We start from the raw sequence: 27,499 nt of genomic DNA on the forward strand, positions 1-27,499 counted from the left end.
ATTATACCCTTTGCAGACTTTAAAAATTTTAAAGGGTTTTAAACCATTTACGTATCTTTCTTTTTTTTCATTGATCAGTCCAAGAGTTTCAAAATATGGAATTAATTTTTCCTAACCCAATGCAAAGTTTTTACCTACATAAACATACAACCCAAAATGAGAAACAGTTTTTCCCATATATATAGAAATAAAACGATACAGAATGACTGCTTAATTAAAAAGCATGAATCTCCTTACAATACAAAAATCTTCTTATAGAAAATTACAGAAACATAATTATATTATGTTCAGTGACATACCTGTATCATGGAAATGAAGAGGTTTGTGATTGGTCCCGGAAACTCATATGACAACAGACCTTTTGCAACACGAAAATATGAGTCATCTGCTTGTAGAATAGACAGTAACATCCCTTGAAACCTGAAATGCAAAATAAGCAAGCTAAATATTTCATTGTACATTACTTGGCAATGTATACTAAAATCATGTTATACTGTTTGACACATTACAATTTATCATATGAATATAGAAATGTACACCTATGTTATGAATACATTGTAATGGAATTAAATTTGCATGAAATATTCAATGATAATTTAAGTATTATAAGAACACAGAACTCAAACGCCCACGAAATGTATACATATAAAAGGAGCAGTGGCCTAGTTGTTAAGGTGCCTGTCTCATTGGATCAAGCCCTACTGGGATCACGATCATGTACTAATCAGTTCTAGGATGTCAACTCAAGGTTGGTTCAAATAAAGTTTAAGCTTTCTTCAAAATTAAGCTGACATATGTATTTATAAACAAAACAGCCAATACAAAAATCATCTGGTCAACACTATATCAACATGAACACTGGCCAGACTGTACTGGTATACTGGTCAAATAACCAAGTCAGGTGCATCATTTTGTATGCAAAACAATACATGTATTGTAAGATTTTTCACATTTTTCATTTTGTGAGAATTCATTTTTAATGCTTACTCTTCCTTCAAATAGAAATAGGTTGTTCTAATAAGTACAAGCTCACTGATCATCAGAAAAAATATATGACACCATTTAATGCCTACTTGTATACAAAACAGATCAATAAATATATACAAGTTATGATAAATTGTGTTACATATTGTCTATACATACCTGACACTGTCTATGATAGATTTCTGACAGTCAACAAACAAGGGGAGGAGGTAATATATGACACTGATAGCTGGCTTGAATAAACCTGCCTCTGTCAATACTTGTAGAAGTGCCACACCTTCCGATATAATCTCTCCAATACTGAATGTAAATATATCATGTTAACATGTGAATACTGATATCTTTTTTGATAGGTTGTGATATATAATTCTATATTTTAGAGACAGTTTGAAATGTTCTACCTGATAAGCAAACATTATATCTCAGACCTGTGAATGAACGAACAAAAGGAAATTACAATAAAAGCAATACTAAAAACTTGCACCAAGCAGAAAATAGGAAAGGGGTTACAGTACCTTCAGAACAAAAGTAATACAGTATATAAACTATCATGAAAATAACTGTTAAAATGAAGTAACAAACATTTTAAAATTGTACCTATGTCCATATCTAGTGAGCATGAGTGTAACATAACAAGCTGTTGGGTTTTTCTCTTTGATGCCTTTACACAGAGGCAGTAATGTATCATCACTATTAACATCAGGTGTATCACCGAGGCTAGTCTCTAGTCTACGATCATGTTGTGGTAGACTACCTCTATGTAAGGATAATTTCAACAACAAGTCCCAGCACCATGTATTAAACTCTTGTTCTAATGTCATGTATTGCTGTACTGCTGCTGATACCTACATCAAACCAACATGTACATAAATACATGCAAAACATGAAATAAAGAAATTAAAGTTCATTCTGGAAACAGTTAGTTAATAATTATCTACTGTAGTATATATTCAAAGTATATTGTATTTGACTCATCAAACATAAAAAGATGAAATTTGGAATAATATGAAATGTACAGATATTATCTTTTATCTCTAAACAAAATCACTGCAACGAAAACCTCTGATGAAGTAACTAATGACTGTAATGAATTATACTTTGTTTCTCATATTTTGAATTGATAAAATTGTAATAACAAAAGTATCACAAACTGCAAACAATTAAATAATTTTACAGAGATAAAATGCTCAACTGTCTTCATGAAAATATCAAATACTGTCAAAAACTGTAAGAAAATAAGATACCTGTTTGACACCCTCCATTATCATTGAGCCCAGGTTTTTACCAAAGATAAACTGTTGATATGCTTCTACAACAAGAACAGCCACCTGTTTATGTACCCTCCATGGAACCATTAATCTATCGCCCTGTAAAGTACATATTTAAACATTTTATCCATGGACTTATTAACCTATTTCCTTATAATATAAATATCTAAACATTTTATACATGGAAATATTAACCTATCTCCCTGTCACATAGATATTTAAAATCTACATATTGCAGGGAAGTTTCAGCAAAACGATATCACCGAGAAAAACTATTTACATAAAGTTTGTATATGAAAACAGTCTTTGATAAATAATTTTGTCACAAGAATACTCAAACAAATTGTGGAATCATTTTTCATTCACTTCATGGGGATATAATTTTCTGTATTGACAGTATCTACAAACCCTAGATGAGTGTCCCCAGTTGATATTACTCAGGATTTCCTGTGCAATAAGATTAGCTGGTGAGCCAAGGGCAGTGTTGAGTAGCCACTGACGTAAAATTCCCAGGTCAGAATCTGTAGGTAACCACGTCTCCATGTTGATTCCTTTATACAGGTATAAACCCATCTGAAATTTAACAGTATGATGTTACATAAACAAGCATAATTAATTTACTGTATTCTTTCTGTCAAACATATGTTGTGCATGCTTGTTTCATGTAATTAAATCTTAAATATATCTGATTCTAACATGCTTTACACTATTCCGCTATCAAACAGATATATTATTACACAATATATGCACAGCTTAAAAAAGAATACTTACATGTCCTATGATGTCACATATGATGTCAATAAACCAAAATGACATCAGAAAAATTACTTTTTCACTAAATGTAGTTCAACATATTTTTATCAATTCTCTTTTTCATAAGCATGTTAGAATGGAAAAAGCTATTCATTTTTCATGCATGATAATATAATAATGCATGGTTTTTGTTTTTGTTTTTTGCAGTGCTTGTTGTAAATCAAATATAAACAAAAACATTTGTACATATATAGCAAGTCAATTAAGCAAATGATCAAAGATAAAGGTCAGAAAGTAATAGAGAAATATGATAGTCAAATAAATATGCAACAAGTGGTAAAAGCTGATACCTGTCCAAGTTTGTCCATGTATTCATGTACCCTCTGTGTTAATACAGATAACATAAATGGATGACATGTGATGACTGCCGATAGTAATTCTCTCCCCATCTTAGAACATACATCCCTAGTTTCTGGACAGATGTATGACACCTAGAATAAATCTTAACTCATAAAATACAGAATTTACCAATATAATTATATTTTCAGTTCTTTCTGAAAAATATTATTGAATTGCTAAAGAACATGCATGCCACTGAAACTCATTTTAAGCATCATCTTTAAACTAAATCTAACTTACAGTCAAAACTTTTTTTATGGAGAGGCCAAGTAAAAACAGTTACAGACTAGTACCTATATCAATCTTCGTGACATGTAAATACATCATTCTATCCAATGATGGAAGACCAGTGGCATAAAACATTTATATGTTATCAATCAAATCATCACATAAAATCCTGGCTAACGTCCACATACTAAAATACTCTACACAGCTATGAAACCCATTGTTTCATTGCACAATAACAAGTTTATTCCACAGGAAACAAAAAAAGATGTTGTATACATCTCACCTCAAACACTGACATGGTAACTGTTTCTATAAAGGTGATATCAGCTGAGGAACAACTTTCTGTCATGTTTGTCATGGTATTTAGGAGGTAAATGCCCTCGGAGGCTGGTACCCTCTGTAATATGTCAGATAACTGGCTACTACAAGATGCATCTGTCAAATCAAATAGGAAATATTACAAATAATATAAATAATATTTAAATGAAAATACTTAGACAAACACAGAAATATGTATGTAGAAGGAAACTATATAGACTGAATTAACATTGAACTTAGATACCAATTATAATCATGAAAACATGTGCACCAATTTGTTATAATGTCGACTTGAAGATAAAATTGACAATCTATTGTTCCTACTGTGTGTTTTATGAAAAGATGTTAAAATTGAAGTGAAGATTTTTTTTGTTTAGTTTTAATTTGAAAGGTAAGTAAAAGAGACTTGTAAGTGAATTATGGAAGGTCTGTATAAAAGAGATATATTGAAGGGTCTTAACAACTTTAAGGAATGCCATATAAACAGTGCAAGTGAATAAAACAAAATAGACTTTAGATGTGTCTTTTTTTTTTCTAAAAAATTCTTACTAGTTAAGAATAAACTAGAAATTTGTCAATAGGACACGGGTGCCCCCACACTCCAATGTTTTGTCAATCTTATGACTCTAGGTCAAATAATTTTTGGTCTATATGTGCAACAAGTTGAAAACTAAAAATCTTTTACTAAGTAAAGGGCAAGACCTTTACAAATACTGATATAAATCCATAAGCGAACCCCAAGGTGCATAAGTATACATGCTGACCAACATTCTTGTAAACTTTCAGGCCTACAGGTCAATTTCTTTTTGTGCAAGCATGGACAAGTTGAAAATTGCAAATTTATACTACTGGTATTGAAAGTCAAGGGCAATAACTCTTAACAAAACTGAAAAAAATTCAACTTGCAAAGTCCCAGGTGCATAGCTTCACAGTGATGTTGATCATTATTCCTGTAAAGTTGGTTGATTCTAACTCAAGCACTCAAGGAACAAATAACACAACATAATGAAACGGTTTTTACTAAGTCAAGATAATAACCAAATTATGGATAAATCGACAAGCCAAACCCAAAATGCACAACTACACATGATAACCAACATTCCTATTAAGTTTCATGACTCTAGGTTAAATTCACTTTGAGCTACGCACGACACAAATTGAAAATTGCAAATTTTCACTAAGTCAAGAGCAGTTACTCTGACAAAACATATAAATTCACAAGCAAGACCCCAGGTGCACAACTTCACATGCTGATCAACATTCCTATAAAGTTTTATGACCCTATGTCAAAAAGTTTTTGAGCTACGTGTGACACAAGTTGAAAATAGCAAATTTTTACTAAGTCAAGGACAAAAATTCTGCAAATACTAAATAAATTCACACGAAAATACCCAGGTGCACAACTTTATATGCTGATCAACATTTCTTTAAGTTTCATGACCCTAGGTCAAATACTTTTTGAGCTATGTGTGACACAAGTTGAAAATTGCAAATTTTTACTAAGTCAAGAGCAATAACTCTAACAAAACAGAATAAATCCACAAGTGAAACTCCAGGTGCACAACTTCACATGCTGAGCAACATTCCTGTAAGGTTTCATAACTCTAGGTCAAATACTTTTTGAGTTACGTACAACCCAAGTTGAAAATTGCAAATATTTACTAAGTCAAGGGCAATAACTCTAAAAATTAGGGATGGCAACGAATACCAAAATCAATACTCGAGTACTCGGTCATTGTTCCGATCGAGTACTCGGTTACTCGGATGATTTCCAATGATATTTAAAGTTTTATCACACAATATGAACACTCCCTGCATGCTACTTTCGTTTTCTATTTTAATTCATAGAATTCGTAACTATAAATAGAACTGCAAGAAATACATATATAAATATAAACATAAGAAATGTCAATGACAGCATTAATTATATACCTACAAATTTTTCTCCCTAAAATACAGGATGAACTTGAAGCGCAAATATGCTTCAACGGATAGAAAATTCCATATTATGTTAGTGACAAATGCGGTACCTGCCAGACTATTTTTGACGTTGGTTCCGATCTTAGCTGTGTATAAACGTAGCATTTGAAAACGGAAACCAAAATTACAAAAGGCGTGGCCGCTTTTGCAAAAATTACGTATTCATCCCTCGGTCATAAATTTATTTCTTGACAGCTACACTTCATTTTCTGAAATTTTTTATAGAAGTGTAGTATAATGAAAATCATTTATAATTCAGACGAAAAGGTATATAATAAAAGGAAAATTATGTTGCAGTAGCTTTTAGAGCCTATGCATTTTTCTACTCGCAATGTTGGAAAATTGATATTTCGCTCGACCTTCGGTCTCGCGAGATATCAATTTTTCCACCGCTGCTCGTAGCAAAATACAAAGCTACAACATAATAGTCCATATCTATTTACGTTTTTTATAATAAATAAGTTTCGACTACAAACTGTCTAATATTTAAAGGTGATTAAATATCATAAGATAAGACGACCGAATGCATAAACGACACAGGACTGTGTTCATTCCCATACGCGTGTCAAACTGCTGATCGCCTCGTTAAATTTACAATATCATTTTCACACCTCTACAAGGATGTTTTGATTGCATTTTACAAGTATTTATACATATACGAATTTCCGAACTAATCTTTTTAAATCGCAAAAAAAGTAGAAATTAAATATTTTTTCCGAGTAATCGAATATCAATTTTGATAACCGATATTCGGACGTTCGACCGAGTACTCGGTTAACCGGTTACTCGTTGCCATCCCTGCTAAAAATACAAAATAAATCCATATGAAAATACCAAAGTGCACAACTACACATGCTGATCAACATTCCTGTAAAGTTTTATGACTCAAGTTCAAATACTGTTTGAGTTACGTGCGACGCATGTTGAAAATTGCAAAATTTTACTAAGTCAAGGGCATTAACTCTGAAAACACTAAAAATATCAACACGAAAATACCCAGGTGCACAACTACACATGCTGATCAACATTCCTGTAAAGTTTTATGACTCTAGTTCAAATACTTTTTGAGTTACATGCGACACAAGTTAAAAATTGCAAATTTTTACTAAGTAAAAGGCAATAACACTAAAAATACTAAATAAATCCACACTGCACAACTACACATGCTGATCAACATTACTGCAAAGTTTCATGACTCTAGGTCAAATACTTTTGAGCTACGTGCGACATAAAAAAGAACAGACGGAAGGACATGGAAGGACTGACAAGGGTAAATCTAAATGACCCCCCCACTAAAGTGGGGGCACAAAAATCTCACAAGTTTTCAGTCTTAAAACCCTTTCTACTACATCATGTATTAAACAATCTGATTTGTATCAACATACATTAAACATTGATTTAGAAGCTCTGTTCGTGTGTGTAAAAATGAAACATAATCAGTCATATGTAATTCTAAATCATTGCTTAAATTATGTAAAATCTATATTACTAGAATAAATGCTACATTCCCATCTATAGATTATATATAAACTGTTGTAATAAAAAAAACTTGTTACCACTAATGAATTTGATACTTCTTTATTAAAGTCATGAAAAGTTCCTTTTCTAAAAATCTATTTCATCATAAAATCAAGGGCAGCAGTTACTTATTAAATAAAAGTAAGCAAATTAATTAAATCTCAGCAAAATTATGAAAGTTAGAAGAAAACAAGAGGGCCATGATGGCCCTAAGGTCGCTCACCTGTATGTAGGCCCCCGGAGCGGGGCCAGTTTAAACCCCAGGGCTTTTATTTGAACAAACTTGGAAGACACTTATAAGAAGACGTTTCATGATGTACACACTTATAGTGAAAAACAATGATCTGCCCTCCCCTACCCCCGGCAGGGCCAATTTTAACCAAGGGCTTTTATTTGAACAAACTTGGTAGACACCCATAAGAAGATGTTTCATGCTAAACATCTAAGCTCTAGCTCATTGTGTTTTTTTAAAGAAGATTTTTTTAAGTTTTTACTATACACATATAGTTAAAAACAATGACACCCCTGGGGCGGGGCCAGTTTTGACCCCAGGGCTTTTATTTGAACAAACTTTGTAGACACTTACTAGAACATGTTTCATGCTTAATATCTAAACTCTAGCTATTTGGGTTTTTTCAAAGATGTTTATTAAGTTTTTCCTATACACATATCAGGAAAATCAATGACCCCTAGGGCAGGGCCAATTTTGACCCCAGGGCTTTTATTTGAACAAACTTTGTAGACACTCACTAGAAGATGTTTCATGCTTAATATCTTAACTCTAGCTATTTAGGTTTTTTCAAAGAATACTTTTTTGTAGTTTTTGATATACACATATATAAGGAAAATCAATGACCCCCGGTACGGGGCCAATTTTGACCCCAGGGCTCTTATTTGAACAAACTTGGTAGACACCCATTAGAACATGTTTCATGCTAAATATCTTAGCTCTAGCTCTTTGAGTTCTTTAAAAGAAGATTTTTTAAGTTTTTACTATATACATGTACATATAGGGAAAATCAATGACCCCCTGGGGCGGGGCCAATTTTGACCCCAAGGCTTTTATTTGAACAAACTTGGTAGACACCCATTAGAACATGTTTCATGCTAAATATCTTAGCTCTAGCTCTTTGAGTTCTTTAAAAGAAGATTTTTTAAGTTTTTACTATATACATATAGGGAAAATCAATGACCCCCTGGCGCGGGCCAATTTTGACCACAGGGCTTTTATTTGAACAAACTTGGTAGACAACCATTAGAACATGTTTCATGCTAAATATCTTAGCTCTAGCTCTTTGAGTTCTTTTAAAGAAGATTTTTTAAGTTTTTACTATATACATATAGGGAAAATCAATGACCCCCTGGGGCGGAGCCAATTTTGACCCCAGGGCTTTTATTTGAACAAACTTGGTAGACACCCATTAGAACATGTTTCATGCTAAATATCTTAGCTCTAGCTCTTTTGGTTCTTTAAAAGAAGATTTTTTAAGTTTTTACTATATACATATAGGGAAAATCAATGACCCCCTGGGGCGGGGCAATTTTGACCCCAGGGCTTTTATTTGAACAAACTTGGTAGACAACCATTAGAACATGTTTCATGCTAAATATCTTAGCTCTAGCTCCATGAGTTCTTTAAAAGAAGATTTTTAAATTTTTACTATATGCATATAGGGAAAATCAATGACCCCCTGGGGCGAGGCCAATTTTGACCCCAGGGCTTTTATTTGAACAAACTTGGTAGACACTCATTAGAATATGTTTTATGCTAAATATCTTAGCTCTAGCTCTTTGGGTTCTTTAAAAAAAGATTTTTTAAGTTTCTACTATATGCATATAGGGAAAATCAATGACACTCTGGGGCGGGGCCAATTTTGACCCCAGGGCTTTTATTTGAACAATCTTGGTAGACACTCACTAGAAGATGTTTCATGCCAAATATCTAAGCTCTAGCTCTTTGGGTTCTTTAAAAGGAGATTTTTTAAGTTTTTACTATATGCATAAAGGGAAAATCAATGACCCCCTGGGGCGGGGCCAATTTTGACCCCAGGGCTTTTATTTGAACAAACTTGGTAGACACTCATTAGAAGATGTTTCATGCTAAATATCTTAGCTCTAGTTCTTTGGGTTCTTTAAAAGAAGATTTTTTAAGTTTTTACTATATGCATATAGGGAAAATCAATGACCCCCTGGGGCGGGGCCAATTTTGACCCCAGGGCTTTATTTGAACAATCTTGGTAGACACTCACTAGAAGATGTTTCATGCCAAATATCTAAGCTCTAGCTCTTTCGGTTTTTTAAATGAAGATATTTAAAGTTTTTTCTTTTGGTTGCCATGGCAACCAGAGTTCTGCATGGAATTAAATTCTTTGAACAATTTTTAAAGGTGACCACCAAAGGAACATTCCTGTGAAGTGTGGATGAAATTGGCTTAGTGGTTTATGAGGAGATGTCATTTAAAGTAAAAGTTTACGGACGGACGACGGACGGACGGACACCGGACGAAAAGCGATCACAAAAGCTCAACCTGTCACTTTGTGACAGGTGAGCTAAAAACACACAGATTCACTTTAATGATAAAGTACAGGTTAATGTTAGTTAATCAGCACTGATGAAATTCAATTTGTCTAGAGCGGTGCTATCACTCTCCGTGCTATCACTCCACTGATTAAATGGAATTAATGTTGACTTGATGCAATAATAACCTACCTAATGGTTGAAGTTTTGTATTAAGCTTTTTCACAGGGAGAGTATGATACATTGATATAACAGGATAGTATTTAATGACAAGTTGGTGACGATAAATAGATTAAATGTACCAAAGAATTTAAACAAGAGCCCGGTTTGAGCCGGGTGATGCTCCCCGAATAGGTTTTGGACACAGGAAAGTACACCTCTTGTAGTTTCAGAGTTATGTCTGTGGAAAAAGTTCAAAGTGCAATAATTCCAAAATTAGGCAAGGCAGAGTTACAGTTCTTTGCACTGAACTTCTAATCACTGTGATCTATCAACCTACAAAGTTTCTTGATGATATCTCTTATGATTTCCGAGTTATGTCTTGGACAATTCAAAAAGTAAAAATAAACAAAGGGCAATAACTCCAGAATTAGGCAAGGTAGAGTTATGATTCTTGTGCACTGCACATCTACCCATTGAGATTTATCTACCTACAAAGTTTCATGTTGATATCTCTTATAGTTTTACAGCTATGTCCTGGAGAAGATTTTTCTAAAAGGGGAGATTATTCAAAAATAAGGCTTAACAGAGTTATGGTTCTTTTGCACTGCACCTCTACTCAATGAGATCTATTTACCTACAATGTTTCATGTTGATATCTCTTATAGTTTTAGAGTTATGCCCCGGACGAGAATTTTCTATAAGGGGAGATAATTAAAAAACCAGGCAAAACAGAGTTATGGTTCTTTGACACTGCACTCCCCATCAATGCCCTCTACCACTGTATGAAGTTTCAACAAATTATATCCAAGGGTTTTAAAGTTATATTCCTGACAAAGTTCAATTTCAAAGTATTAAAATAAACAAAGGGCAATAACTCCAAAATTAGTACAAAAAGAGTTATTGTTCTTATGCACTGCACATCTACCCATTGAGATCTATTAACCTACAAAGTTTCATGTTGATATCTCTTATAGTTTTAGAGTTATGCCCCGGACAAGATTTTTTTTTAAGGGGAGATAATTCAAAAACCGGGCAAAATAGAGTTATGGTTCTTTGACACTGCACTCCCCCTTGATGCCCTCTACCACTGTATGAAGTTTAAACAAATTATCTCCAAGGGTTTTCAAGTTATGTTCCGGACAAAGTTCTAAGTATTAAAATTAACAAAGGGCAATAACTCCAAAATTAGGATGAAAAGAGTTATTGTTCTTGTGCACTGCACATCTACCCATTGAGATCTATTCACCTACAAAGTTTCATGTTGATATCTCTTATAGTTTTAGAGTTATGCCCCGGACAAGATTTTTCTATAAGGGGAGATAATTCAAAAACCGGGCAAAATAGAGTTATGGTTCTTTGACACTGCACTCCCCCTTGATGCCCTCTACCACTGTATGAAGTTTCAACAAATTATCTCCAAGGGTTTTCAAGTTATGCTCCGGACAAGACAACGGACGGACAGACGGACAGACGGACGGACGGACAGACGGACGGACGGACAGACGGACAGACGGACAAAGCGCCGACTATATGCTCCCCCGAAATTTTTCGGGGAGCATAAAAATAGAACAAATTTATTGGAGAAAATATAATTTCAACAACTAAAATACATTGAATCAGATATGAGTTTATGTTTAGTCAAGTACCAATCAGTTATTCAACTTTTAACCTTTACCCCATGAGCATTTTGCGAAAAATGGCCGTTTTCATTGAAAAGCCTCCTGTAACAAGTTCAAACTGCTATGAAACTATGAAAAATGCTATGAAACTATGAAAAATGCTTCAATACTGATGAAACTTGGCACAAATGTTGGCACAAATGTTGACCATAGCCTCTTTAACAGCATGCTCAATCGTAAATTTCTTGTTACCATGGCAACCGGGGGGGGGGGGTTATTGCCAAAAATCACTATTTAGCATTGTTTTTTTTATCAAAACTGATTTCAAAGTGCTGCAACTTCTCAATGAATTGAGTAAAAGGCTTTTCAGCGTCGGTTACTTGTTACCCTAAAAATGACCTGAGGCTATTTTTAGCCCGTCACATGTCCAAAATTTTCTTGGCAATGAGGGGGACTACCGCCCCACTTCAAATCCCCCAAACAGAAGGGGATGTGCCCCCTTCTGGCAACCCCTGATGTAACATTTGGATGGGGGGGGGGGGGGGCAGTGCCAAAAAAGGGGTCACTTTTTTTAACAACATTTCTCAAATGAAAAACAGTGCTTGGGGCATAAATAGGGCATTTTTTCACTGTTTGAGGCCTCAAAAAAGGGTGGGGGGGACAAAAAGCCGTCAAAACACGTCTATATAAGGGAAAAGGTTAAGAACAATCAGTGATTTAACCATTAAGAATAATCAGTGATTCAACCATTAAGAACAATCAGTGATTAAACCATTAAGAACAATCAGTGATTCAACCATTGAGAATAAACGGCAATTCAACCATTAAGAAGTTCTAACTAATGTTTTATATGAGATGCAAAGCAACACTTTTTGTACTTATGTTCCAATCTAAGCAAGATGAATAGTGTATATAACTTTGGAAATAAGTCACATAGTGCTTGCAACCACTAACATGGTAAATGGTAAAATATGTGAACAAAGTCCATAGTCATGTGATAATTATAAATTGAGTTGTATACTAATTGGTACTTTACTGTAGATGAACATTTACCGTTTGCAAGTATAAACTCTGTAATATAATGAATGTCAACACTCAAAAACAAACTAATTTGTTGTGCACTAAAATTTGACAAATAATTTTTGGAAAATTTTACAATATTGATCAATAATAACATTATGCTTCAAAACTTGTCTAGAAATTAAACAGTGACAGGAAAAAGAAAATTTAAAAGTTCTAGTAGTCAATAAATCTAGATTTGAAAAAGTTTCATAACATTTATTTTCATTTGAGTATGAAATAACCTCTTATGTCCACAAAATTAAACGTTGATCATAATCTTACCTTTGACAAAGTTAATGCATTCCTGGGCTGACGGTATTTCATGAATTTCAAAGGAGCGGCCATGACCTTGGTGTAGAAGCCAGAGAATTTTCCACATTGTTTCCTTAGAAATCCTTCCAAATGGCATGTCTGCTATAAACTGCCATGACCCTAACCTGTAAAATAAACAATCTGACACTGTATTAAAGATTATAGGCTCTCAATGAATTCTTTTTTTCTACTTTCCTATTCAATAAAAGTAGGCAACTAAGTAGAATTTTCTGATTTTGAAATATATAAAATATGTTTTATATTTATTTATATATATATATATAATATATATATATTTTTATAACTACAATGATGCCAGGAAAGTAGATATTTATATCATCTCTTTAAAAGCCTCTACCAAGATACCGGTGCTCAACTTATACAATTGTTTTTATTCAAATTGTGAAGTTTAACCTTCAACATTGAAGTAAAAAAGCTTCTTTCTATAAACCTGTCACAAGTTGTGTTTATCATTAAGAAGGTAAGTACACTTTAGATTTTACTGTGGGAATTTATTAGTACTTATTTGGGCCATTTGGTTTTATAATATGTCTTGTCTTTAACTTAGACATTGCTCATTTTTTTGCAAAACAGTGTGGTTAAAGAAATGTTTTGACTGAATTTATTTTTCTCCAATCTTCTGGATAATTTTTATTTCATTCAAACTTCTGATTGCTATACAATTACCAATCTTCTCAGGTTAAGAGGACATAAAGAACAAACCTTTGTGACATGTGGATGAAGTTGACAGCTCTCATAAAGAAAGCATCATATTCCACCTGAAGTTTCTGTAGTGCCTGTACTGGCATTATCCCCTGATTAGCCTCGCTAAAATTCTCCCAATGGTCCGATACAAACTGTACACATTGTCTGAAATATATCAAGTACTTATTTATAAGTGGTTAGTATTTGGTTCATCCTCTGCATTCAACTTAAAATAAAATTACTTCCAGCAATTATGATGTTATTTGGAAGCTTCTGTACATATTTCACTTTATTTCAATCACAAATGAATGTTGTCAGCATTTTTTATTAACAAAGTTAAATTGTTTTTCAAAAGTTCAACTACAAAACTAGAGAATTTTAATACCAACAAACAATAATATAAAGTAACCTGATCAATCTGCCAAGCCTTTTGTTTAGTTGTCTATACCGTGCCATACTGTATGTTCTCAACCCATTTCCTAATATCCGTATTAGACATGTACAGAAAGCAAATACACGATACATGGTAGACTCTGTTGTCTTCTTTATATCATACTCGTATGTCTCTGAAACAAATATTTAACTAATGTAAGAACTCTATCAAGTATCAAAATTGATGGGTTTGATTCTCACTTTATTATCAAAACTTGTTTCGCTTTTATAAGCTTCATCAATTGATACGATAAATAACAAAGAAAATCACGTATTACTACCAAACAGATGTCAACGTAAATAGATGCCACATTTGGCACATAAAAGGAACATTCCATAATGAAATAAAATTATTTTCTACAAAATTCTTAGTTTCTTAAAAGACCCAAAGTTCTAGATATAGACTCTAGCATTACCTATGGAAGACAAAAGTTTTCTTTAATAAGGTTAATATGGTTATGTTTACACTACACTTAGAATATTAAATATTGGACTGCGTGTATTTCTTTAATGGAATGTTGTTCTATAAACTGCTGACTTTGAGTAATGAATTACCGGTAGCCCCTGCATCAAGTTTATAGGATGTGCAGGCTGACTGGGCTACATCCTGGTGATAAAGGATAACCAAATTAGGTTCTAGAAGGCTCAGAGTTAGCTTCTACAATTTCATAGTGAATGACTAGACATCAATCTTCTTTCTTCCAATGATGTGTATCAATGATGCAGATAAAAATTACATAAAAAGTACCCTCTGACAATACAAAGTTATCTTACTTTATCTGTAATATCAATCACTGACATTAATACATGTACACTTCAATTAATAAACACTGTCCACATATAAAACTTACCTCCAGTTTGTGATTGGACGATAAAGAATATGTGTCTAAATATAGCAGCCAATGGGAGTTGTTTGAGGATAGCCACTACATCATTTTCATGTAGATATACCCAAGAACTCTGGGGATCTTCATCCTTAAAACAAATAAATACTTAAATTTCCTTAAAAAACAACATAATGTACATGAGCAAAGCTTCAAAATGCTAAACTGTCATAGCTACTATAATTTAATCAATGAATGCAGACTTTTGTTTAAATCAAATTTTTAATACTTTACATAAAATAAGTAAAAGAAAGAGCATCGAAACACAAGGCTATCTGATTTGTACGAGGGTGTGTAGAAACTAGAACTAACCTCTTCCCCATCAGAATCTACCATAACCCACGATAGATTTTTGTTATCCTTTCCTGTTGTCAACATTTTCTGCATCTTACACATAAATTCACTACGGTAACTGAAAATGTTCATAAAAATCATTTGTGAAGATTGTAACTGTTATATAACAAATAAAATCAAGATAAACAAATTTCAAATTACTGGAAAGATTTATCTTTCAATCTTCATCATCATTTAGGGTTTTACAAGAAGGTTTCTTTTACTGATAAAAAAATGTCTATCTTTTTAACATTACTAATCCTTACTTAAAATTAATTAAAAAAGATCATGCAAGAACAGCATGATCTCCTACTTAACCTTTACCATGCAAAGTGATTAGCTTTTACAACAAATATAGAACTAGGCCAGTACGCACATCTGTGTGGTCCAACCAGCTTCATGAATTAAATTTCCATCATGTTATCCCCAAAAATTGATCAAGTCCAGTTAGCTGGTCAAGTGGATTTAAGAGATTCAGTAGGTTAAGCGCTAACACCCCAATAATTATACTTTAAAATCAAACCAAACTTTATGGATAACAAAAGCACAAACCTGGTAGGAATTAACACTGTGGACAATCCTGTAATGATATGATCAAGGTAAACATTTCCAAATACCAGAGGTGAGTAATCTTCATTTGTTGGTATTGGTGGAGTCTGTACAAAATGAGAGGCCCATGATCCTATCCCTGATGGACATCTCATTATCTGGTTTAATATGTACAGGTGATCTTCAAATGTTCCTACACGCAACAATGCCGCAACCTAAAATTCAATTCAGAGTTTGCATGAATATATAAAATTGTTGTTTATGTCTTCATATTCTTAATATTCTTCTGCAATAGATAGAAAAAAAACATGCTAAATGGATTTTCTTGACTAACAGAGTACCCTGGTTATAAGAATATGGGTTTGTAGTTATGCCACCAAACTATCTATTTCTAAGTTATAATTGGTATTTGAAAGAATGACCATTTCTCTGTTGTCTTTTGCAGACAGTTAAGAACTGAACAGGAACATATTTTCTGCTTTATATAGCTTTTCATCTCTAATTGTTTTTCCAAGAACAAAGGAGAATCATCACTTAAGAGAAAAGAGAATTAACTATACAAACATACCATTCTTTCAGTCCATTGTTGTAAATTTTCCAACATTTCTATATCATCTATAGGAAGACGATGGAATGTAAACAATATAGACAAACAGTCCAGTAGTTTCTGTACCTGATGTACAGCATTAGGATTCTGTCTCTCACATGCTACAAAACATATACATATCCATGGTAATATAATTGTTGATATATACAATTTTTTATATAAATATTGATATTCTATGATTAGTTTAGATATTATTCATATTTTTATTGTTTCATTTTCTCTAGTCAACATTTAACACTGAATGTACCAGTTTAAAGCTTTGTTTTCTATTAGTTAGGGAACTTTGAACTTCCTTTATAATGCTATAAACTCAAAACAAATGTCTGAATATAGGTTATCAACTTGACATTAGCAATATGTTATCAACTTGACATTGGCAATATGTTATTAACTTGACATTAGCAATATGTTATTATTCATTGACATAAGCAATATGTTATTATTCATTGACATAAGCAATATGTTATTAACTTGACATTGGCAATATGTTATTAACTTGACATTAGCAATATATTATTATTCATTGACATAAGCAATATGTTATTAACATGAAATTAGAAATATGTTATTAACTTGACATTAGTAATATGTTATTATTCATTGACAAAAGCAATATGTTATTAACTTGACATTAGTAATATGTTATAAACTTGACATTGGCAAGATGTTATCAACTTGACATAAGCAATATGCTATTAACTTGACATTAGTAATATGTTATTATTCATTGACATAAGCAATATGTTATTAACTTGACATTAGTAATATGTTATTATTCATTGACATAAGCAATATGTTATAAACTTGACATTAGTAATATGTTATTAACTTGACTTAAGCAATATATTATTATTCATTGACATAAGCAATATGTTATTAACTTTACATTAGCAATATATTATTATTCATTGACATAAGCAATATGTTATTAACTTGACATTGGTAATATGTTATTAACTTGACATTAGTAATATGTTATTAACTTGACATAAGCAATATATTATCATTCATTGACATAAGCAATATGTTTTTAACTTGATATTAGTAATATGTTATAAACTTGACATTAGCAATATGTTATTATTCATTGACATCAGCAATATGTTATTAACTTGACATCAGCAATATGTTATTAACTTGACATTGGTAATATGTTATTAACTTGACATTAGTAATATGTTATTAACTTGACATAATCAATATATTATTATTCATTGACATAAGCAATATGTTATTAACTTGACATTAGTAATATGTTATTAACTTGACATTAGCAATATGTTATTATTCATTGACATAAGCAATATGTTATTAACTTGACATTAGCAATATGTTATTATTCATTGACATAAGCAATATGTTATTAACTTGACATTGAAAATATGTTATTAACTTGACATTAGTAATATGTTATTAACTTGACATAAGCAATATGTTATTAACTTGACATTAGTAATATGTTATTAACTTGACATTAGCAATATGTTATTATTCATTGACATAAGCAATATGTTATTAACTTGACATTAGCAATATGTTATTATTCATTGACATAAGCAATATGTTATTAACTTGACATTGAAAATATGTTATTAACTTGACATTAGTAATATGTTATTAACTTGACATAAGCAATATGTTATTAACTTGACATTAGTAATATGTTATTAACTTGACATTAGCAATATGTTATTATTCATTGACATAAGCAATATGTTATTAACTTGACATTGGTAATATGTTATTAACTTGACATTGGTAATATGTTATTAACTTGACATTAGTAATATGTTATTAACTTGACATAAGCAATATATTATTATTCATTGACATAAGCAATATGTTATTAACTTGACATAAGTAATATGTTATTAACTTGACATTAGCAATATGTTATTATTCATTGACATAAGCAATATGTTATTAACTTGACATTGGTAATATGTTATTAACTTGACATTGGTAATATGTTATTAACTTGACATTAGTAATATGTTATTAACTTGACATAAGCAATATATTATTATTCATTGACATAAGCAATATGTTATTAACTTGACATTAGTAATATGTTATTAACTTGACATTAGCAATATGTTATTATTCATTGACATAAGCAATATGTTATTAACTTGACATTGGTAATATGTTATTAACTTGACATTAGTAATATGTTATTAACTTGACATAAGCAATATGTTAATAACTTGACATTAGTAATATGTTATTAACTTGACATTAGCAATCTGTCATAGACAGGAAAATGGTCTGATCAAATTTTAACTTTTTGAGACAGGTTTTGAAGACTTAAATTAGGTACAGTTACAGCAGTTACAGGAGGAAACAGTTTTCATTGTCAACAAGGCTGTGGAAAAGAACAACTGACAATTAGTAAATATGGTAACTTTATCGTCCTTGTTTGGCACTCATCTGTATAACTGGCCAGCTAAGTGTCAGCATTATGTGGCTAGATACAGCACCATATAATAGTGTTAATAAGGCATGGGAGATCAATTAATTAGAAGAATAAAGCAGCTAAGACTTAGCTTAACAAAGAACTCATTGCTTCCTCTCTATATAATGTAGTACAGATTGTAGATAGAGACACTTAAGTCAAGCACACTCTACTGATACTCTAATATATAAAAAAAGCTCAACAAACTAACAGATTTTCATTACAGTTTGCAAAACACCTGACTGAGAAACAAATCTTTCAAAGTAAAATATTCCTAGAAGAATATCACTCGCTGCTGTAATGTATGTATAAGATAAACAAAATCATTTAAATCTGTAGTAAATATATCTAGACAGCAGTGAGCATAAATGGCTTTAAATTTTAGATCAAAATGTTTACCTATTACAGGTAGATTTTTTGGAATATCTCTGAGAACTGGTGAAGTAACAAACAAATTGTGAATATAAGATTCCACTTGTAATCTGAAATTTAAAATCAACTTTATAATATCAGTTTTCTTGCTTTATAAATATTCAAATTAATATTTCATCCATATAAAAAATACAGATACTTCTTTTTTTATCAAATGATCAATTAAGTGTTAAGCTTTTGTCAATTTAATAACTCTTATCAATAAATGTTAAAATATTGATACTCAAAGAAAATGACTAGTCACTGACTTTGAATTCTAAAGTTCAAGCACATAAACCAACTATATTACTGCATCTCAAAAAGCCATCAAATCAAGTATGGTGTCAAAATATAAATTTTGGACAATGAACAGAATGGTAACAGTACTCTTAATCTCTTAACACCCTAATCTATATCTGTATGGACATTTTGTGATCTTATCTGTCTCAAAATCACTCTTATACATTATATAAATTATCAAATCACACACATTTTTAAAAGAATAGCTTTTTTCCATTGGAAATACAAAAAATGTTTGTGTGTACATACTTTGAAAGTTGAGAGGAGTATGAATGAAGAGCTAGTTCATTGTGTATCTGATCTTGTATGTTCTTCAAGTTCAAGGTCATCCTAGACAGGGCATTATAGTCCAGTTTTACCTGATTGTAGCTATGCATTCCAACACAATTAACTTGGTCCCCACAAACACCCTACAAAAGTCACACCAAAAACGTTATAAAACAAGCATACTAACAACACAAATAACATTACAAAACATACAGCAGTTCAAGATTCTGTGTGTGTATTTATCACCATTCTTCAAAAATTAACCTCTATCATAATAAAGTTATGCTTCCTTCAATCTGACTGAAACCATTTATTATTTATAGTATAATTTACGAAATTGTTACTAACTGAATAGTAAACAGTCGAGACCATGATCAGACAGCATGGATGTGCAGGCAGGTATTGGTCAGCTGTCAGCACTGGTGTCATGGATTGAATCTTTTGTAGCAAGCAGATTAAAGGTTAGTATCTTCTTTCTCCATTGACAAGTTACATAAATGTTAAGAGGTGAAATATCTGAAATGAATTGTCTAAATTGTTCCCAACCAACAAACCATGATATAAATGTTGCCCTCTTACTAAAGGAGAGCGATGGGCAAAACAGTATTTCAATGTCAATATATCACCTGACTAAGGATATATTTTATGGATTTCACTGACTCAGAAATGAAATATTTCTTACTTTAACAGTTTGTGATTTTGTCTCTGTTATCCAAATTTCACCTTGTGATTGTCTATAACTTTCCTCGTAAGTATTTAAGGCTGCCTCACACTGCAGTAAATGTTTACGTGCTCTCTGATAACTCATTAAAATCTCATAAAACTCATGGTTTTCTCTCTTCATCTCCATCTACAACAACAACAACAATGTTCAAATCAGTGTCAGATATATGGGAGTCACTTCTAATTGGGGACATTCTATATAAAATATTCTTTCAAATCAGTAACCTTAACAACACTGAATGTATGGTCATATCAGCAAGAATAATTATTTAATTATACATTGATATAATGATAGCATATGAAGTTTATTCAAATTTGAATTGGTATTATATATTTACCTGTACAAATCTATCAATGTAAGCAGTATTATTTTCCAGTCTTGGATTATAATATAAAGATGTAAGCTGTTCTGGTGTCAAGGGCTGCAACTCTTTCCTTCTTTCAACCTTAGGTTGTGGCCTTTGCTCAGCTTCTCTTGGACGAATGTCCTCCTCCATGGGAGCTGAACTTTGTACTTCAACAACAGGAACATTGTCCATTGTCTGTGATGTGGTCTGAAGGTTACAATAAATACAGAAAAATAACAATATTACAATTAAGCATGACAAAGGTCAAACCCAATCTTAAATATACATGTATTACAACTAGTTAACATGAGTCATACCATAAATGTTATAAGTATTCTATATCATTGACTTGAAACAAATATAACACATTAAGATATATGTTCTAAATGTTCATCTTATATTCATTATGCCATTACAATTCATATCACTTGCTTAACCAAAAATACAGAAGAAATTATATTGAAGTATATATGGCTTTAAAACCCACACTGATTAGAAAAAAAATGTTACCAGTTCATTTTCTTTGATAAACTGTTGCAGCTGCTCTGATAGGTCAGGATAGAGATGTTGTTGAGGCAGATGTACAGGTACTTCATCAACTTTATATCCAACTAACTCATTCTCCACTTCAAAATCTACAGGTGTGCCAATGTCTTCCTTTGGTTTTGAAACAGCTTCCTCTGGTTTTGTAACTGCTTCATTGTCTATGTTTTTGCTAGTATCTTCTTCAAATCTTAAATCTGTTCTATTCTCAACAATGTTTTCAGTTGGTTTTTCCTCAGTTTGTTCTTGTGCACTGTCTGTAGCTTCATGATCAGTTTCAGCTGTTTCCTTTACTTCAGTTTGCACAACTTTGTCTCCTTCTTCTTTAATATCATTATCAACATTGTCTTTTTTATCTGCGGTTTTAATCTCTGCATTTGTACTCTTACTTGCATCATCCTTTTCCACTGTTTTTATATCATTGTCTTTTTCTTTACTACCTGTTTGCTCTGCTAGCAGGTTTTCTAGGCCATCAATATCAGGAATTCCTTCTGTGAGATCATCATCTGGGTCAAGGGTAGTCTCGTCTTGTTTCTTCTTCTCCTGTAATATTTTATACTTATAAATAAGTATTGCATATTTATCATAGAATAATCCAAAACAACTTGAACCAATATTTTATTGTATCTGGCAATGAAAAGATAAAGAAATATACCTATGATTTTTTGCAAGTTTGGAATTAGTATTGAATGTATTAAACTGAGAAATAAATGTTTCTTAAAATAACTCAAAATTACATACTGTAAGAAAATACAAATAGTTTTTTTACCATATGAAATTGTCAATATAAAAGAAACAGATAAATACATTCAGTTTCCACAGTGATTGCTAAAACAGTAACATCATAGATGATATCTTACTGATCAATAGAATATTGCATCCATTTTGTCACTATAGAATACATGATTAATACAATAAGATTAGTTTCATCTCCAGAACTTCCAACAGCAATGTAGAATAACATATCAATCAATCAAAATTTACTGAGTTATTAGATAGTTATTTATAACATAAATATGTATACCGATATACATGTATGATGTATGTGTGTGCTGACTTACTTTCTTTACAATAATATAATATGATATATAAGTTAATGTAATATAATATAAAATAGTGTAATATAAGATAATATAATAAAATACAATTCTGGAGAGTTTAACAAGGAATGAGAAAGTTTACTGTAATGTTGACTATAAAATAACTGGATGTGAAAACATTTTTTTGATAAGCCATTTATCTAGCTTCATATAATACACTGTATTTGCATATATAGAAATAAAATGTTCTTTACATCTGATGACCTTAAAGACATTAAAAAGCAACCTAAACATGTTTGATTCACTAAAGGAATTAGCATCATAAAAGCAATGTTGCAATATTTAAACTATTCTAAGTTCACCTGTGTTTATAACTTTTTTGTATCTATTCAAATGTTCAAGGCTGTTTGATAAAATGAGGAAAGTATAATCATTTATCATTCTTGTTAATTATATAACACCTCATATACTTCTGCAAATAAAGAAATAATTTCCCCTTGACTGCTTTTCAGTACAAAACATAGATATGTCTATCAAGTATGATGTGACTGTGTAGTCATTTTATAGGATAAAGTAACACAGAGCAGGGCTTGAGCAAAAGATGTTTAGATTACTATTGCACAGTCCTATCAACTAACATATTACACCGCATCATGATATAAACATTTTCTTCCAAATTAGGGAGAAATTATGAACACAACTTGTTAGAACCTATCATTCAGTGACTACTGTCAATAAAACACACTTTTTTAAAGTACATGCACCTTTAGGAATTATGTTAACTTGTCTAATAGTAAAATAATGAAACTATCAGTAATTAGGCTGTGTGTCATGATATAGAACTTTTCATTAATGATTATAGGGGAGCTTTAAAAATATCGCGCCTTGAACATGGTTCATCAGAATACCTTTCAGCCTATGTCTCCCCAATTTACAGTGACCAGTTCTATGTTATGACAGTCATACTCCCTTACTGTATAGAACTTTGTCCTCAATTTTCAAATGGGTACATGTGACTACATGTATAATCATGGCTCCTTATACAGTGCCAAATGTCTCACAGTGAAAAATATGTACAGCCTGACCTGGACTCAAAAATTGGACCCTCAGAATATCAATGTCAGGTTTTTCGGAAATTTCCTCAAGTCAACAATAATAACAGCAGAATGACCGGAGATTTCTTTACCCAGTTTTCTTTTCAGTTACATAACAATAAATTTATAAGGTGTCAGTATAATATTATATTTAATCAGCATTTGTGCAATCAATATTGTATACTGCACATTTAAATAGAATGAAAGGACTGGTGCAATAGTTCAAATCAGACCCTTGGAGGATAAATATAAATAATTTTGATAATCCAAATTATAATTAATCATGAGACACATGTTTCTCACTGTACATTTACATTAATTCTATAGCCTATTTCATTATCATGTGTTCATGTAAGGTTATGAAACACATAGTTTCCTCTTCAACTGTTAAACACTTCACCAACCATATTACATTCTCTGCCATTTCTAACATGACTTCAAGGAAAAAAGGTAATTAGTTAACAAATAAGTTGTGGAGGTACTGGTAAATGACTTAGTCACCTCGGTCTAAGAGAAATATGAAGTAGATCTGACCATTATATTTGATTTCAAAAGAGGCATTCCGATAAGTAAGTACTGCTGATTGAAAATGCATGTGTACGAAATCTGAGGTCAAACTTTCCAGTGGGTTAAAAGCTTTCTAGATTACGAACTGTAGTCAATTCAGTTATCTTTAATGACAGCTATGACCTAATGATAATCCTAGTATCCTCCATGGCTAAATCTTAGGACCCCTCCTGTTTCTTGCTTATCTATATCAAACTAAATAAACAAGGGAGGAATGTAGAACAACATGGTTATCAAATCGAAACCCACTAAGTTCACAACTTCACAGCTTATCAGATATTAATTAGAAAGCAGTTTTAACGTTGTTCTGAAGTATGGTCTCCCCACACCAATACACATATAGACGAAATCAAAAATTTCCAAAAAAGAGCAGCCTGTTGAATCAAGCATGCTTAATGTTAGACCTTTAGCATAACTGACAATCACATGACCCACTCCCTCAAATCTCCTACAACAGAAACTCAGGATTCACATTTGTCTGGTTGCAATTTACATAGAAGAATACACTTTTCTCAATATTTCGACTGCATGACAGACTGATTTAACAAACTGATATTGTACAGATGTTGGTCTTAGAACTGTCGTTATAATAAAAAAGCCCCTTGTGCACAATTCGTAGGGCTAGCCATGGCCATCCCTCGAGCTGTAGATTATCTAAATATTCCTAAGACTACTTACTAAACGTTTCTTTTTTCTAAAACTGTTTACAATTAGAATCTCTTTCCCCCCCATACATGTAGATACCCTACCACCCTGGTTGTAGGATTGGGAGGACTATGAGACAGGATGGGCTGTACCAAGGTGGTCTGTAGAAAAGGACCTGCTCAAAAATTGTTTGTAATAAGTTTGCCTGCTCTTCATCAGACGTTATTTTGGTAAATCTCTGTCCTACTATATTTGGAGCACGCCAAGAATCAGTACCAGCTGGTAACCTGCACTATTATTTTAATTTATTGAAGCACTGTGAACGGGGAACAGTTTTTCTGGTTTCCTGTCTCATATGGTTCCCATTCAAATTGACAATCTGAAAACCTTTACCATCAATCCTAATGTCAAGTTTTGCAAAAATACATTTCCCCAAAATGGGACACTGCCAGTTTATTATCATTTTTTCCTAAAATACATGTATGTAAAATTTGACTGTTTCAAGTATGTGGAACAATTCATGATAAATTACAGGCAAAATAATTACCTTTTTATCGCAACTGAATCAAAAACAGAATAGAGTTTTTATAGACATAGATGACAAGTCAATATCATCTTCCAGTAGGCTCCTATTTTACGATATGAGTTTATGAACATTTAGCTAAATCTATATGATAAACAAAAATTTTGATATAAAAATATTGGATTTCACATTAATGCATGGTCCGCCTAATCTCGTCTATTAAATTTCTGTCTGCCTTGGTATGATCTGCCCAGTCACACAGTCCGCTTTGTCTCTTTGGTCTACATCATGAGAGTTGAGACTGACATTAATCAGCTGTTTAAAACTGAAAGTAGGCTAAATTTCTTTTTCTTTTTTCAAACTTCTAGTTTCATCTTTTTATGCTTATTCTTTAAAAACAACTAAAAGATATTACTTAGTGATTTTAATTCTATGTCAAAAGTAAATCCATGGCTGAAAAATAAAGATCTGTAAACAGATAAATTATTTTTGGAAATTGACCCACTGAAAATAAGGCTAAGAACAGCTGTCTAAAACCAGGTGATGACAACACATTTTGTAAATAATTTGCTAATGTTAGCTATTTTCAGTTCTTTAAGACCAGATATATAAATTCAAGCATCGCATAGGATGATACATATACAGTTACCTTGCTTTTGCGTTTCACACGAACAGCCTCTGCCATTTTCTTTGTTTATGTCACATGACCAAGTTCCAAATTTAGAGCACGAGCGTGCAATTTACACGTTGTAATATTTGTCATTCTGAGTCAAGAGGTAAAACATTTATTAAATTACGGGATAATTGGTATGTGATCTTAACAATTTTATACTTTGATAGACATAATTTCTACTACTATGGGTTTATTTATTCTTTTAACAGCTTACATTTTTAGATTCTTTTATTTTCCGGATACTGTATCCAGAATATTCTTCAGTTCATCGTTCTGTACTTAAGCTATTTCGTACCCAAACAAATATCTTTAAATATTTATTTTCGACTGTCTAGCTTACTTTCTGAAAAACAAACAAAAACATGTAACCCTCGATTGTTTATCTCACAGGTGGAAATTTAGTACAATATATTAGACATTACAGGCTTGTTATAGTTTATGTCAGTCAAGCCTGACGTCGTTGCTTTGCCCAGAAGCAAAAATACCTCAAAGCAACGACATATTTATAGACTAGTGGAAATTCAGGTTTTATCAGTTTGCAGGGCTCTAGCAACTCGGCAATAAGTTTGAACTTTGCCAAATTTAAATTCAAAATGAAAGGAATCGCAGCATGGTCAAAGAAATCTAAACCACATTTTTTTTGTAAAATTGAAATTAATTTGATGGGTGATATACAGTGTTACTACAATAGGAACCATACACAATAACAGATTAAATATTCTATTTCTAATTGAACGCAGTTTACTTTAGTGAGTTAACACAATCAGAAAAACATGATGGTATCAGTATACCCTAGCCAAGGAAAGACTGCCTTGAAAAAGCATGTTTTGTATTGCAAAGACTCAATATTTATATTTTTATATAGTTTGATTTTGTTTGTAAAAGTTTTTCTAGAAAAAAAGTCAGTTTGATTTTATTTTATAAAAAATACAAAATGCTTCATATAGATTTTACCCCTTACGTGTTTCAGAATTTGCATTTTACCCCCTTTTTTTAAGGGGTAAATACCCCTTGGCGAGCTCTGCTGAACATAAAAATATATTAAAGATATAAATTCATTTCGCAGTTTAACTACATAATATAAAAACATTGATAAGTTTTGTATTGTCTTTACACTTTTGTTATGGCAGCAATAAGAAAAAATTTATTATGACTATTTGGATGTTATTTGGAATAAATTGTTGACATAAATTTTCATTTTGTAATTTTATTTAAAAGCTAATTTAAGTTTCTTTCATATTTTTGTGTCTTTCAATATTTCCTTACACCAATAAATTAATT

The 27,499-nt window shown here is 31.8% G+C and overlaps 2 protein-coding genes across 3 annotated transcripts in view; one reads left to right on the top strand and one right to left on the bottom strand.

The window, feature by feature from the left end:
* Positions 1–249: 249 nt before the first annotated feature.
* LOC132714271 (ectopic P granules protein 5 homolog) lies at positions 250–26,324 on the bottom strand. The gene is made up of 20 exons (XM_060697099.1): positions 26,195–26,324; positions 21,644–22,219; positions 21,125–21,340; positions 20,746–20,913; positions 20,046–20,206; positions 19,485–19,567; positions 16,592–16,731; positions 16,027–16,238; positions 15,454–15,553; positions 15,109–15,232; positions 14,235–14,391; positions 13,844–13,990; positions 13,091–13,245; positions 3,916–4,067; positions 3,356–3,496; positions 2,661–2,825; positions 2,229–2,351; positions 1,582–1,829; positions 1,144–1,284; positions 250–420 (listed from the first exon to the last, which is right to left on the bottom strand). Exons 1-20 carry the CDS (start codon positions 26,228–26,230, stop codon positions 288–290), a joined length of 3,378 nt encoding a protein of 1,125 aa, XP_060553082.1. The 5' UTR covers positions 26,231–26,324; the 3' UTR covers positions 250–287.
* LOC132714272 (UDP-xylose and UDP-N-acetylglucosamine transporter-like) overlaps positions 26,270–27,499 on the top strand; it is a 29,142-nt gene continuing 27,912 nt past the window's right edge. The window contains exon 1 of one of the 2 annotated variants that reach the window (XM_060697103.1): positions 26,270–26,321. The gene's annotated coding sequence lies outside the window, so the exon portion shown is untranslated. Of the gene's footprint in view, positions 26,353–27,499 lie in introns of both variants that reach the window. The other variant, XM_060697101.1, reaches the window with a different exon arrangement.

Source organism: Ruditapes philippinarum, unplaced genomic scaffold, assembly GCF_026571515.1.
Source record: "Ruditapes philippinarum isolate M1 unplaced genomic scaffold, ASM2657151v2 ctg4078_1_1_1_1, whole genome shotgun sequence".
Classification (NCBI taxonomy): Eukaryota; Metazoa; Mollusca; class Bivalvia; order Venerida; family Veneridae; genus Ruditapes; species Ruditapes philippinarum.

Bases quoted from the DNA above. Each gene is read 5' to 3' on its own strand.
- LOC132714271 (XM_060697099.1), bottom strand. From the start codon at position 26,230: ATGGCAGAGGCTGTTCGTGTGAAACGCAAAAGCAAG. The intron at 15,554-16,026 runs GTTTGTGCTTTT...GAACATTTTCAG, and splicing joins ACAGTGTTAATTCCTACCAG to TTACCGTAGTGAATTTATGT. The intron at 421-1,143 runs GTATGTATAGAC...TTTGCATTTCAG, and splicing joins TCTATCATAGACAGTGTCAG to GTTTCAAGGGATGTTACTGT.